The following is a 13528-nucleotide window of genomic DNA, read 5'->3' on the forward strand; positions in this document are numbered from 1 at the left end:
ATGTGTAATCCATGGGCACAGAGAATAGTTATGATTAAGATAACTTCAGTGACTACAAAAAGTTTCAGTTGAATAATTATGGAATTTCATTCTTCTTAAATTGCTCTGCTAGTTGGTTGCTTGTTGCGATGCCAACTAAACATTTTTTCTTAATAATTTACACGAGATATCACAATGTTGTACAGTATTAGCCTTGCTAGAATGAGACTGTCAAGTCTTTAAGCTGCACCCACCCGTAGGCACATCTATCCCGGAACTTCTGTACGGTTGATGCTGCTGCTTCAACCACGGGCCGTATCCTAGCAAGCTCCTTCTCTACTTGTATCCTCATGTTACTCTCTACCTACCACTCGAATAGAATATTTCTAGATTAGCAATTTTCTCAATGGAGGCAAAAGTACAAAAACAAAAAAGGACATCTCATGTTGACGAATTCACACAGATTGAGCCAGAGACAACCTTATCAATGCAGCGTACAGTGTCTAAGACGTAGCAGAAATAAGCAAGTTGTCTGTAAAGATCTGCTTCCGTGTACTGCCAGGGTGGGTTTATGCAAAAGTTTTATCAGTAACCAACTAAAACAAACACTACAGGTTGACTAAACGGAGGAAGCAAGCTATATCAGAAAGCAAACCTGTCTTAGTAAATGCCCGTTACAACGGGGATAATTTGGACAAACAGTTCCTCTCTCTGAGTCCCCAATTACTCGCAGGTTCAGGCTACGAGTTGTGTAGTTGCAAGTTTCATCATCGCACTGAAAAGAACAAAAGTGTTTAATTAGACAGTTGCTGTCTAGCAAGCTCCATAACAGCAATAGCTGTATAAAATTTGAAGCACGTACCATCATCACTCCTTTATAGTATGTTGAAATAAAGCCTTCTACTTGCCTTTTAACCTGTCAGTGATGACATTACAACATGAGTCAACAGAATACATGCATCATTTTCCTTTCTTTTTCAGTCAATAGAACAAGAAAATAACACAAAGCAAGAAATATCCTTAAAGAAGTGACAGTTATTCAACACAGGGTGATATAACTTTAAAAAAGATGGCGATTGCCAAAACAAAAGTGAAAACGTGGAAATGAAAGGTTGAGCGCGCAAGAAAAATGAGATTGGTGCCAAGTAATCACTAATTCGGGGGAAGAAGACATGACACCAGGAGACAACCACAGAAGTAAGGTTTCGAATGAGAACATTTAGAGATGCGATGGTCTTAAGGTTTCGAATGAGAACATTTACAGATGCGATGGTCTTGCAGGTAACTTGGTGTAATCACATGGCAACCTAAAGGCTGAGAGCACTTCATTGCCATCTATAGTCAGACTGAGAATGAAATCAGATCAGTTGGAAAGAAAAATAGACAGTACTAGGGCAGTTCTCCATGATTACATGTTCAAACATTTTAGATGACAGAAAGCAGACGACACAAATAGTTAACATGATTGTGTAAGGAACAGTTGCAGGTCAAAACGTACCTGGTTTGCTATCAACGCCGATGATATATTCCCCCCATTCTCCTCTGGGCATTTGGGACAGCTAAATCTTTCCCAGTCTTTGCTGGCAGCCCCTTCTACTTGCAAGTCTACTGGCTTTTGACTAATTGATGAACATATGGAACTAAATATAGGTGCACACTCAAAAGAGCCAGAGCAGCTGGGACATGTCAAAGTCAAAGGCTCACAACCCCGATATCTGCAGAAGAAAAATATGTTCATATAGTAGAGAAGATAGCATACTAAAATGTAACTGAAGACTGGGAAGTTGGAGGAGAGAGGTGAAACAGAAAAAGAAAGTGTGAAAGGAAACTGATACCATAAAGAAAATTAGAACAAAAAAAGAGTTCAGTGAAATCAGAGAGAGATTGAGGAAAGGCTGAGATTGCACGAAAGAATAACTAGTGTGAATTAAAGTATATGAAAGGAAAGCTAAACTTGTTATTTCCTTTCAGTCAATTGCTAAAGCTCATTTTATTATAACTACTGAAACGATTGAGACAAAAATGTCACTTATGCCCCCAAAAGACGTCTCTCAAAAAGAAAATTCATGATCATGCATCGAGTAAATTAAATTGTTAGAAACACTTCTGTGAAAGAAATTGATACCTCTCTTCATCGTCTGCTGCACATAAAAGCAAGTTTGAGGGATCATCGTTGACAGCTTCACTTGATTTATTTTGGAACTGAAGAAAAAGTTACACCATTATGGTATTTGTCAAAAATGATGCCATGTTAAATTAACGTCAGTTTTGAAAAGTTACTATTTACCTTGGATGAATCTAGTCCCAAGCAATCAGCCAGACGTGCAGGGCTAGTACCCTGAATTGATGCACATAGACGAGATATTACAGGATGTATCTGTGACATTGAAAATGGTTCACAGTTAGGTGGAGTCACGAAATACATAGAAACCAACATTAGCCATTAAAAATTGAAGATCAAAATAAGTAGACTGCAAACATAGAAACCAATATTAGCCATTAAAAATTGAAGATCAAAATAAGTAGATTGCAAAGACCTGTTGCGCAAGGTAATAATCAATGTCAACCATCCAGTTTCCATTGTCTTTTTTCAGTTCATCTGGATGTCTTGCCCGCTGAGCAATCCCCACAGAGGTACTTGAACCATTCCCCTGCAAATGTGTGTGACAACTGCATTTTAAGACAACAGAAACCAAAAGAAAAATATGGATATCATCGCATTGACCATTAATAATAGGAAATAAACCTGCTCACAGCAGATGACATATGGTACTGTATCACCAGCAGAGCAACCAGTAACATAGCCACTTCTCTTCAACCTAAGTGCTACCTACAGAAGATGTAGAGGATGACAATGTTAAATCTTAGTTTGAAAGTAAGCTATATGGTGACAAGTTGACAACATAGAAAGGTAAAAGCAGAGATGATTGGCGATACAGTTCCTTGGTATGAGACACGAATTGATCAAAGTTTTCATACTTACTTCAACATGAGGCTGACTTTTAGCATCAGGATAGGCTTCAGGTGGTTTAGTCAATGATTTGGTGATCACGTATTTTTCCAGCTCAATTTGCCCATTCCTCATTTCCTCCTGTACCTGCAGTAGAGAACAGAGAAATTCAAGGATAATCACAGTAAATTGGTATTAAGACCAGTTCACAAAAATAAAACTAAAATGAGTTGACTGCCTCTCCAGGTGCTAACAATAGCAGGACCTGGAATTCTCAATCCTAAAGAGTATAGCCTATTACATAAACCAAACCGTGTTCAATATGAAAGGTGCACAGCTCCTGGCTTATGATTTTCCATATCATTGAGAATGTTACCTTCATAAGTGCATTATGTATTGATTCAACAACATCTTCACAGGACCTGCAACCATTATAGACACCTAAACTATTCAGTACTGAGCAATCACATGCATGAGGATATGAAAAGAAGAAAGAAACAAGTTCACAACAAAATTACCCGCCGGACAGTATTTGGCTCAGGCAGAAATCTCCCAATTCCTTTGACAGCAAACTCCAGTCACGACGCACCATATCAAGACCTTTTTTTTCAATAACCTAAACCAAAGAGTCAGTAACATGGAGTAGTTAGAAAATTATTTCAAGAAGGTCAAAAAAAAATTCAACTTCAAGTAACATGCAATAGCTACCTCATAGGGTCTTCCGTCCTTAAACTGCACTTTTACAGCTGCATATTTCTTTTTCTTGAGAAGCAGCATTCTCTTGTACAGACCATCAAGATCAATCTCTAAGCACCTATATTTCTTGTTAACCTATAAAAGAGGAGGTACTTTCACGTGATGAATCCTAGTTGATTAAGAAGAAATATCATATTTTTTCTTTGTAAAGAGATACTAATTTCAAGCAAAGTTATCTCAACTTTGATAACTACATGTATAAATAAATTGAAAAAAAAATACAAAAAGAAACGGTAATGGGAGTAGTTGTCCTATATGTATAAATTCAAATAGGGCGGATCTTTACCCAGAGTAGAGCATAAACCAGCCTGAATAAGAATGTTAGTTTTTTGTACTATAATATAAATATACCACATTGATTCATTAAGTATGGATGAATATTCCATTGATGTGGAAAAGGCCAGTATCAATAAATCTGATTTTGTGTATAGACAATTCCTCAATATCTTGTTCTTTCGCAACAAAATAGACAATTCCTCAATATCTTGTTCTTTCGCAACAAAATAGACAATTCCTCAATATCTTGTTCTTTCGCAACAAAATATTTTCTTTGTGCATCAGTTAAAAGTCAGAAAACCTAGACAGATTCTCCTTACAATTATACCAGTACATACAGATCTAATTCGGGAAAAAAGTGTGGAGCCAATACCAACCTCTTGAATGACTTTGGCTGCTATTGCTTTGGATTTTCCTATGTCATCAAGTCCACTATAAATCATAATTGAATCTGTGTCACCATAGATAACCTGATTCATAAGAGAACAATGGGTTCAAGGGACTAAATTTAACATCTAAGCAGGATACGCAAACAGAAATTCCATGAGAAGAAAACCTCAAGGTTAAGTGAAGTCTGAACTAGGTCAACAGTACTCTGTAGAATTTCCCTTCCCTACAAAACAAAATAGAGATGTCAGACTGCAGTCATAATCTGCTTAAATAAAACATACAACAGCTTAGGAAAAGCGAGCTTCCTACTTGTGAGGTTATAAGCTCTGCTAGCGACTTCGCATAGAATCTTGAATTGGAGAATCCTAGGCACCCATACATACTGCAGTAAAATTTTATCACCTCAGGAAAAATATCTCCAATAATATGACAATTGATGATGATGCATAAAGTAGCACAAGTATATACAATGAGTGTGTGTATATAACAAAGACAGTTAGACCTGTTTGCTGTAAGCTTCAAAGCTTGTTGCTGTATGTCAAACTGTTGGGCCTTCAGGCCAGATGCTGTTTTTAACCATGACTTAACCATTCTTCTCCTCTCAACCAAATTCTTAAGCAACTGCAAAATTTACCACAAAATCATGAGTATGTACCACCTTCAAGAATTGTCTAGAACTGCTTGATTACTTGTATCTGCAATTGACCATAAACTTAAAAGAAGTCTAGATTTAACCAAAGAAAGACCAGCTTAAAGTTCGATGGAATCAACAAATTGATACAGTATATTGTGAAAAACCAACAAGAATGCTCGTGCACATATTATGTGTATGTCAAATTGTGCTTCAGAGCAAAACTTCCAACACCAAATAGTCCTTTAAAATCTTGGGATGAATTATCTGGGGATGCACTTAATGCTTATAGAAGCTCAGGAGATGCAGAAGTGGTTGGTTTAATTATATTGCTCAGAAGCCAATTGGGAAGATTTGCTATTTAGGCTCAAAATTACTCAAGAAGTTATCAAAATATGCAATCGAGTATAATGTGCTTACCTCTGGTAAAAGTCCCGTTCTTTTACTAGATGGTAAGCGAGGAACTGATCCATCCAAAGACCTTTCAACTGTTGTGAAACAAATATTGAATTCCTAAAGAGGAAAAGAATAAAAGAGTAAATTAAAGTATGAAGCGTGCAACATCAGATGCAAGTATTTACTATTTAGCAATTGACATCACTTGGCAATAAATACTAAAAATATGGAACCTTCCAACCTAGCTAGCACTTAATCACATTCTGGGAAAGTTCAGGTAATGCTACCCCATTCTAAAGAAAAGAGGGCAGGGGAGGAGAAGGAATGAAGGGTAATTAATGATAGAGGGAAGGAGAAAGATAGATGTATTAATAACAACTAACCTGAATAATGGAAGGGTATAGACTGTTGAAGTCCAGTAGCAGGATGTACTTATCATATAAACCTCTTTTTGGCTCCAAAACTAATCCCCCAGAGTAGGAAGGCCCCTTTTTTGTTTTCCCATGGTCGACATCCGGAATCCCGCTTTCAACATTTGGATCATCAGCATCAAGGGGATCAGTTTCTTTTCCCTCATCACCGTGGTTCAACTTTCGTTTTGTAATTTTAGCTTCTTTTGCATGAGAAGAATATTTGTCTGGCACTATGAATTTCTTAGCATGGAATGCATGCAACAAGAGGTACTCTACTCTTTGGGCCCTAGCACCCTGAAATAAAATTTAAAAAAATTAGCATTCACATGTCCCTATAACATCGACAAAGTTTGGTCTCATGAACATGAAGCAGGTTTTTGTAACAATTCACCTGGAGGGTTTTCCCCCAAAGATTACCACTGATATTGGTCAACTGACGAGTTAGGGGAAGAACACTTAAATGAAACATGAGTTCCATTGATAACCATGCATCAGTTTCTCCGCATTCAATCTGCATAGATCACGAATGCCCATTAGGATGCTACTTAGAAGGCAATATCAGTTCTCTGTGTATTAGAGAAAACTATTAGGTCAGCAAACTTCATTTCAGAAGGACGAGACAAGGTCCAGCCTTAAAGATTAACTAGAAATGGAATCAGTACATCCGGAGATGCAAAGCAAACTACTCCATGACAATCTGTTAGCTAAAAGATGATGCTTCTAGTTTATTCATGTAATGTTAATTGCACAAAGGCGTGCTTATGTTATATTGCTTCAACATGTAAACTCCATTCCTATTTTGTTTCTAGCTGTTGAAAAGCGCATTAGCAGTAATTTTCGTTGGTTATGGAGTGGTACATTGTATTCAAAATGTTCAGCACAACAATAAATGGCACAATGCAGCTGGTACATCTATTATGAAATGGGTTAACACTTAGTTTTATTGTTGAAAGCAAATCCCAAAACTAAACTACAAATAACTCTCTCTATGCTAATAAAATAAGAGCAGTTGGATACTTGGATTAGAAAAATTGCTAAATTAGAATCGGAACCTACAAGTTCCACAAGTGAGTCAGCAGCCTGAAACATTCGAGGCACATCGTGGGGAGAAATCTCCTTCCTATCTTTGTTCAGTTGATTCTTCGCAAGTTGTGTCAATGAATAACTAACCTGAGAGGGAATATAGTTAAATCAATGGTTACACATGTCAAAAAAAATTATGCAGCTATCTCAAAAACAGCTCAATGAATAGGAACTCTACCTCTTTTAATAATTCACGTGAAGATAAAAAGGTGTCACATAGGAGACGCCCAGCAATACAAGACATGATCCCTGGACTTGCTCCTGAGCCGAAAATTGTACTGCCCTTGGTAAGCTTTGGCATGACAGAACGCTTAAGGCGACCTATCCTTGACCACATAATGCTTGGGACTTTGCAGGCCTGCAGAAATTGCAAGAATACATAGCACCGGAGGAACAATAAGCAGGCAGCTCAATCCCAGATTGTATACTGAAAACCTTTAATTTCTTATTTCAGATATTACTGCAAATTCGTCGCTTTTGTTTAGAGCTAAGCATTAATCGGAAAATTCTCAATGCCCTTTGGTATAAATAGGAAGACAGACTAACTATGACGAGAAAACAGTGAGTGTAATATATTAAGATTCAAAATAGAAATGGAAGATTCAGAAGATCCTGTATTCTATAATTTTCAGAGATCACTACTATGGAAGGTGGAATGTATAAAATATACACAAACCTGAACTCTGTGAAGAAGAACATCCAAGTCAAAGCCAGATATATTATGACCAATAAGCACGTCACTGTCCAATTTATGCAACTCTAGCATCAACCGGTTCAATAATGCCCTTTCACTGATTTCAAATAGAGAAAGTGACACTTCAGTAATGCAAACGAGAAACAAATAAAGGTATAGGCAATAACATAACTTCCCAATGAACTTGCCTGCTTTCAGAAATAATAACATTTGATCCAGCTTTTGCATTTCTCTCTGCTGTTTCCTTTGTAAATCCCATAGGAAATATGCCTCCCTCAAGCTTACGCACAACAGTAAAATGAGAAAGCATCCCTGGCTTTGTCCATTCAGATGTTAACATAGGCGTATCAATCTGCAAAATTAACATATGCTCTGTTTCGTGAAACTTCAAGGAAATTCTTGTCGAGCAGCTTTCACATCAAACAAACTACAAGTGTCCTGTTTTTCCTTTTCCCCAGTACCAGCTCTAACATTTTTATTTCATTGATACTTAGCAAGGATATTTATATCAAACAAAGTGAAATTCAGTTTTACCACATCAATATGTGCATATGCGTGTGAGTTGCATCTATGGGTGTGAAAGAAGACGACACACCCTGATACATTAGAATGCAACTTATTACGTGATTATGATACAAATACTGTTTCACTTCAGTCTTCATACAAGTAAATAATGTAGGGCACTTTATTAGAGACGAGGGTCTATCAGAAACAGCCTCTCCACCTCCCAAGGTAGGGGTACGGTCTGCGTACACTCTATCCTCGTCAGATCCCACTTGTGAGACGACACTGGGTATGTTGTTGTTGTTGTTGTTACTTTATTTGTGAAAATCATGTGCATCATACAAGATCTACCAAGCCAAAAAATCCCTAGTAACTAACCCAAGAAAATGACCCAATGTAAGCTGATAGATCCTCTGCAAGTGAGATGGCATTCCCTCGACCTGACTTACCATAATATTTACTTCATAACACATAATCAAGCAGAGCACAAATTTCTAGAACTGATGCACGAAACAATTACAGATGGCAACTCAGGCAATAAACATGACTGAGGTCCATTTACATTTTTAGAAGCATGGAATGAGTAAATAATCAGAAGATCCAATAATTCCTTTATTATAAAAAAGAGAAAAACTGCCTCCGATATCCTAAAACCCAATTGTATTTGATCAGACCGTGATTGCAAAAGTAACTAGCCCCATGGACTTTACCTTCGCACTCTGACAGCAAATGACAGATGCAGAGACAATTTCATTTATATTTTGTTTTTCGTTGATGATAGTTTTCAGATTTATTGCTGTAACAACCACTGGAGGAATCTCAGCAATATTCTTAGAGGACGTGGAGATTTGAATGTCTTTTGGACTATCTACAATGACCTCGAATTTACACCAGCTCACCTGTGCAGAAAAAAAAAGAAGCTCAGAAATATAGACCAGGTGAACCACCTGAAGACAGGGGATGTAAAGTTGCTTTCATGGCCTTACACGTTGAGCATTAGGACAACTAGAGAACTTCATAATTGATAGCCATGAAGGTCCTTTTATTTTCCTCTTGATCAGGAATAACTCCATCGCACTGCATATAGTAAAGACTGGTTGGATAACCTCACATAGACTCAAGAGATCCGAATCAAGTAGAATACTAAACAAGGAAATATACAAATATTGATGATAATGAATGTTCGCGGAGAGGGGGATGAGATCTTTATGTATAACTGATGATTCATAGCTGGAGCCACACACTCCATAGAGAAATAAATGCAAATTTCAAAATGTACTATTGGTCTTGAGCTCTTTCAGTTAATAGTTTCTATTGAATAATGAAGCACCCCGTTGAATTGATACGAAAAGTAGTCACCTTTCAATTAATCTCTTCGTAAAGAGAGATATCATACATGTTAGGAAGCTCGTAAACTAGAAAAATCATCCAAAATATACTTGGAATGAGTACACATAGTACACATGAATGTATAGCATGTAAACTAGAAAAGTTGGTAGAAATGTACCTGGAATGAGTACCAAGCAAGGCACTAAAGTTTTCTCCCCTGAGATCTGATGGAAGTGGTGGATCCTAGAATGAAAGTTCAAAACAGGTAACTTGAAGACATGACACTATGTAACATAACAGAGGAATCTGGAATATAACTTGAACTTGGAATTACAGAATCCATAATGTTTGGCTAGTGTAAGTTGTATATAATGTTCTAATCAATTAGTAATACATAAAGAAATACAAAATGTACCTTGAAAGGATAGTTAATCTTAAGGACAAAATTCTCCCCCCGAGGTACATCAGATCGTTCAAATGCATAATTTCTCTACAAATGTAGCAGAGGAATGCAATGAATAACAAAAAAGAAGAGAAAGAAAAGAAACAAATAGCATTGCAAATTGCTATCAGTAAAATTTACAGAATACAATTTGCAAGCAAATTACGCTTCAAACCTTCACTGGTGACATGCTGAAACTTGAGATGTTATGTTCTAGCAGCTTATTTCTAAACTCAGCCTTCAATCCTGATGCCATCTCCTGGAGACAAATTTGCAAGGGAGCGGGTGAGTAAATGGCAGTATGTAGAATAAATTCAAGTACATGAAATGAGAAGGCATTTCAAGAGATTACGTGCAACTGACTGAGGAAGGCAGAGGGAGAGATTTGAGACTCTTCTACATCTCTGGAGAGCTTTGAGATTATATCAGTACAAAATACAGAACCATTTGGGACCGCATAAACACATCTTTGCATGTTCTTCACAACAATACAGCAACTATCATATGTACCTCCAACTTTCACCTACACTCATATAACAGTATTCATCTGTCAGCTATCAATTTAACATATTATTATATGCTGTTCAATTGTCACTTTATCATACAAACTTCCCAAATCCCTACACGAAATAAAGTCCTCTAAGCAACATTAGGCTGTATAGTGGTTATAATCTTCAATATTGAAACACTACAAGTATGTTCATTTTACTTGGTCATAGGCTCATAGCAGCAAAGGGTCCAAATGATATTGTGCACTTATGGCTAAAGATAAGCAAATGGTTTCCAAACATAAGTGATGCAAGCACACACGTTTATCAGCAAAGTTTACTCAAACAGAGACACCAGATTTTCAGAAGGTGTCACTTGTCAGTAATGACTCGAGCTCATTTAAATCAGTAAAGAGAAGGAGTACATAAGCAAAGCCTTCGAAAACTACCTTCCCAAAAAGATAAATATTGCCGGCATTTGGACCATAGAGCTCTTCATGGGCATCAAGTATGAAGAAAGGCAATGATCCATCAGAATCCAACTCAAAATCTGTTTTATCTTCATCTAGTTTTGCCCCAGATTCATTGCAGTTCGAAACCCCGCTGCCTGCATTCCTTAAAGCCTGCCATTCAGCAGTAGCACTCAAGCCAGAATCCTTTTCCTCTTTAATTTTTGCATTTAGTGCAAACACCTTACTCTCCACCAAGGGCTCTAATTTCGCTTCAGCACAATTTACCACAGCATCATTATCCCTCGTTTCCACATCAGCATCTAAAACCTCACTATTTTGATAATCATTGGCCGAATCATTTCCTTCATTGATGCTAATTTTAGGTAAGCCACTGAAAATAGACTCACTATTTTCAACAATAACACTCTTGACTTCCTGTCTAACCATGAAATCAAGGTTATTATCAGCTACAGCCTTCTCAGTTTTGACAGTAAACGAGTTGGAATTAGCAATTGAACTCCTCGAAGCGTGCAATGAGTTAGAATTTGAATTTCCCCTTCGCCTTCGCTCTCTGTCAGCCTCATCAGGAGCAAATTCAGCTATAACATCATCTACAATGCTATCACACGACAAATTCCTCGTCGTCTTATCGTCTCTCTTAAACACTGAAGAGGTAAACATACTAGAAATCCTTTGCTTACCCATCAATGCTGCAGCAGCTGTAAGTGCAGCTGATGGCTTTTTTGTAATTTGTTGCTTCTTCTCCGATGCCTTCCTCTTATTCTTTGGCCTCTCATCCTCATCTCCCGATCCTTCTGTGGGAAATAATAATTCAAAGTTGATTAGGATTTGGTATTTTAATTCATGTCCAGTAAGCATCTATAGTCAAATTTATATAGGATCAAGTTTTCCTGTTTTGAGTTGAAGTAGATTTCGTACCACTAGAAATAGTGGTGCTAGTAGCTATTTTCATAGCGTGGAATTGTAGAGAAGAATTCAGATATTGATAGTTAAAAAAATGGAAAATTTTCGAAAATGTACAGCTTTTGAAAATATTTACGTGTAGCCCAATATTCAAAATTATACAACATTATACCTGAGGGTGAAAAGCATTATACGTAATGTATCAACCGTGTATAATAGATGTTTATAAACTAATATGTTGAAAATCAGGTGTTTATACACAAACATTAGGTGTTTATACACAAAGGTTATGAGTTACGTGGCGTACATATTTTCAAATATAGACATAGAGCGTAATTTTCTCATTCCTTCACCTTCGGGTGATGACACGTCAGCAACTGACCAATACTCTTCCTGGCCTTCATGAAAGTTGATTAGGTCATCGTATTTCAATTCATGTCTAGTTAGGATCCTATAGTCAAATTTCTATAGGAATAATTGTTTTGAGTTAGAGTAGATTTCGTACAATTATAAATAAGGTGCTGCTAGTTATTTTCATAGAGTGGAATTGTAGAGAGCTTTCAGATATTTATAGTTAAAAATAAATAAATAAATCGTTTACCTTCGGATGATAACACGCCGGCAACTGACCAATCCTCTTCCTGTCCTTCATCTCCATACCCTAATCCATCATCATCAACAATAAATCCCTTAGACGCTTCACGCCGCTTAGCAACTATGTCGTCATACTCGTCGTCTTCGACTATATCGTAAATCGGTTCATCTATTTTGATCTGAAAACCGGTGCTATCAGTGGACCGGCGATTACCGGTTCGGAGAGCTTTGATTCGTTCCAGTGCTTCTGCTCTTTTACTGACCGTTGGTTTTCGACTCGACCGCCTTCCTTCGACTACTGTTGGTTGCTCGTCTGAAGACATTTTTTTTTTCACTTTGAGATCTGGAAACGTAGTGATGGAAAAAAATTGGGAATGTAGTGTTGATGATGAGGAGATAAATGGCGGGAATGTTTTGTTTTCGCGCCTAAAATACTGAAAGCCCTATTGGGCCTCAAAGGTTCAAAATATTTGGACTGGACTATAAAGAAGCTAGCCCGCCCAATTGGACAATGAAGAGTTTCCTGGTTTTTTCAATTTTCCCATTTTAACCTCTTCGACTTTTTTTGGGTAAATTGCTCCCTGATGTGTTTATTTGTTACTCCCTCCATTCCCTTTTAAGTGATTTTTCCAGTATTTTTAATTTGTTTCAATATACTTAAGTGTTTTTAAAACGAATAAGGTATTAAACTCTTTTTTAATTATCCTTGTTTACTGAATGTTGATCAAGTTTTTCAAAACTTCTTTACATTTTCTTATGTACTCCCTCCGTTCACTTTTACTTTCTAGTATTCTAAAAATAAATTTTCACTTTTGCTTATCACTTTTAATATATCAAGAGAAGACAATTTATTTTATTAAGTGACTTTTATAATAAGTGTGTCAAACCCTTAAAAATCACTTAAAAGGAGGAAGTAGGATCTAATGCAGCCGTGTCTTAATTCCACGCGTAGTTCACTAAGTTTGACTTCTTCGTTATTTGTAACAATAATATAAAATTAAAAAGTATCCAGATTAAGAGATTTGTGCATATGATGGTGTATTGAATCTCTTACTTGTTAAAGATTATTCATTTGCGTCATTAGTAAATTGGATATATAGCGGTGATTCTATTGCATGAAATTTCGACCTACTCGAAAAATTGAGGTATTATAATCTTAAGATTATATATATTTCAATGATGTTTGGGAACAAGTATCTTCCATTTGTTTATGATATGCGATTACTC

At 36.8% G+C, this 13528-nt stretch overlaps 1 protein-coding gene across 2 annotated transcripts; it reads right to left on the reverse strand.

The window, feature by feature from the left end:
• Positions 1 to 14: 14 nt before the first annotated feature.
• Positions 15 to 12702, reverse strand: LOC132621951 (DNA polymerase alpha catalytic subunit). 2 transcript variants are annotated; one of them, XM_060336433.1, is made up of 32 exons: positions 12309 to 12701; positions 10781 to 11598; positions 10196 to 10366; positions 10019 to 10102; positions 9817 to 9891; positions 9580 to 9644; positions 9059 to 9149; positions 8783 to 8971; positions 7757 to 7920; positions 7551 to 7665; positions 7053 to 7232; positions 6848 to 6961; positions 6183 to 6302; positions 5762 to 6085; positions 5403 to 5495; positions 4854 to 4972; positions 4661 to 4733; positions 4518 to 4574; positions 4339 to 4431; positions 3638 to 3760; positions 3448 to 3545; positions 3306 to 3351; positions 2963 to 3076; positions 2726 to 2809; positions 2517 to 2630; positions 2267 to 2356; positions 2105 to 2181; positions 1478 to 1694; positions 842 to 895; positions 635 to 754; positions 460 to 534; positions 15 to 343 (listed from the first exon to the last, which is right to left on the reverse strand). In XM_060336433.1, the coding sequence occupies exons 1-32, from the start codon at positions 12622 to 12624 to the stop codon at positions 197 to 199; spliced, it is 4620 nt and encodes a 1539-aa protein (XP_060192416.1). In that variant the 5' UTR covers positions 12625 to 12701; the 3' UTR covers positions 15 to 196. The 2 variants fall into 2 exon arrangements, with proteins under 2 accessions (XP_060192416.1, XP_060192417.1); XM_060336434.1 differs by having other exon boundaries at positions 191 to 339; positions 12309 to 12702.
• Positions 12703 to 13528: the final 826 nt, after the last annotated feature.

Source organism: Lycium barbarum, chromosome 12 (genome assembly GCF_019175385.1).
Source record: "Lycium barbarum isolate Lr01 chromosome 12, ASM1917538v2, whole genome shotgun sequence".
Classification (NCBI taxonomy): Eukaryota; Viridiplantae; Streptophyta; class Magnoliopsida; order Solanales; family Solanaceae; genus Lycium; species Lycium barbarum.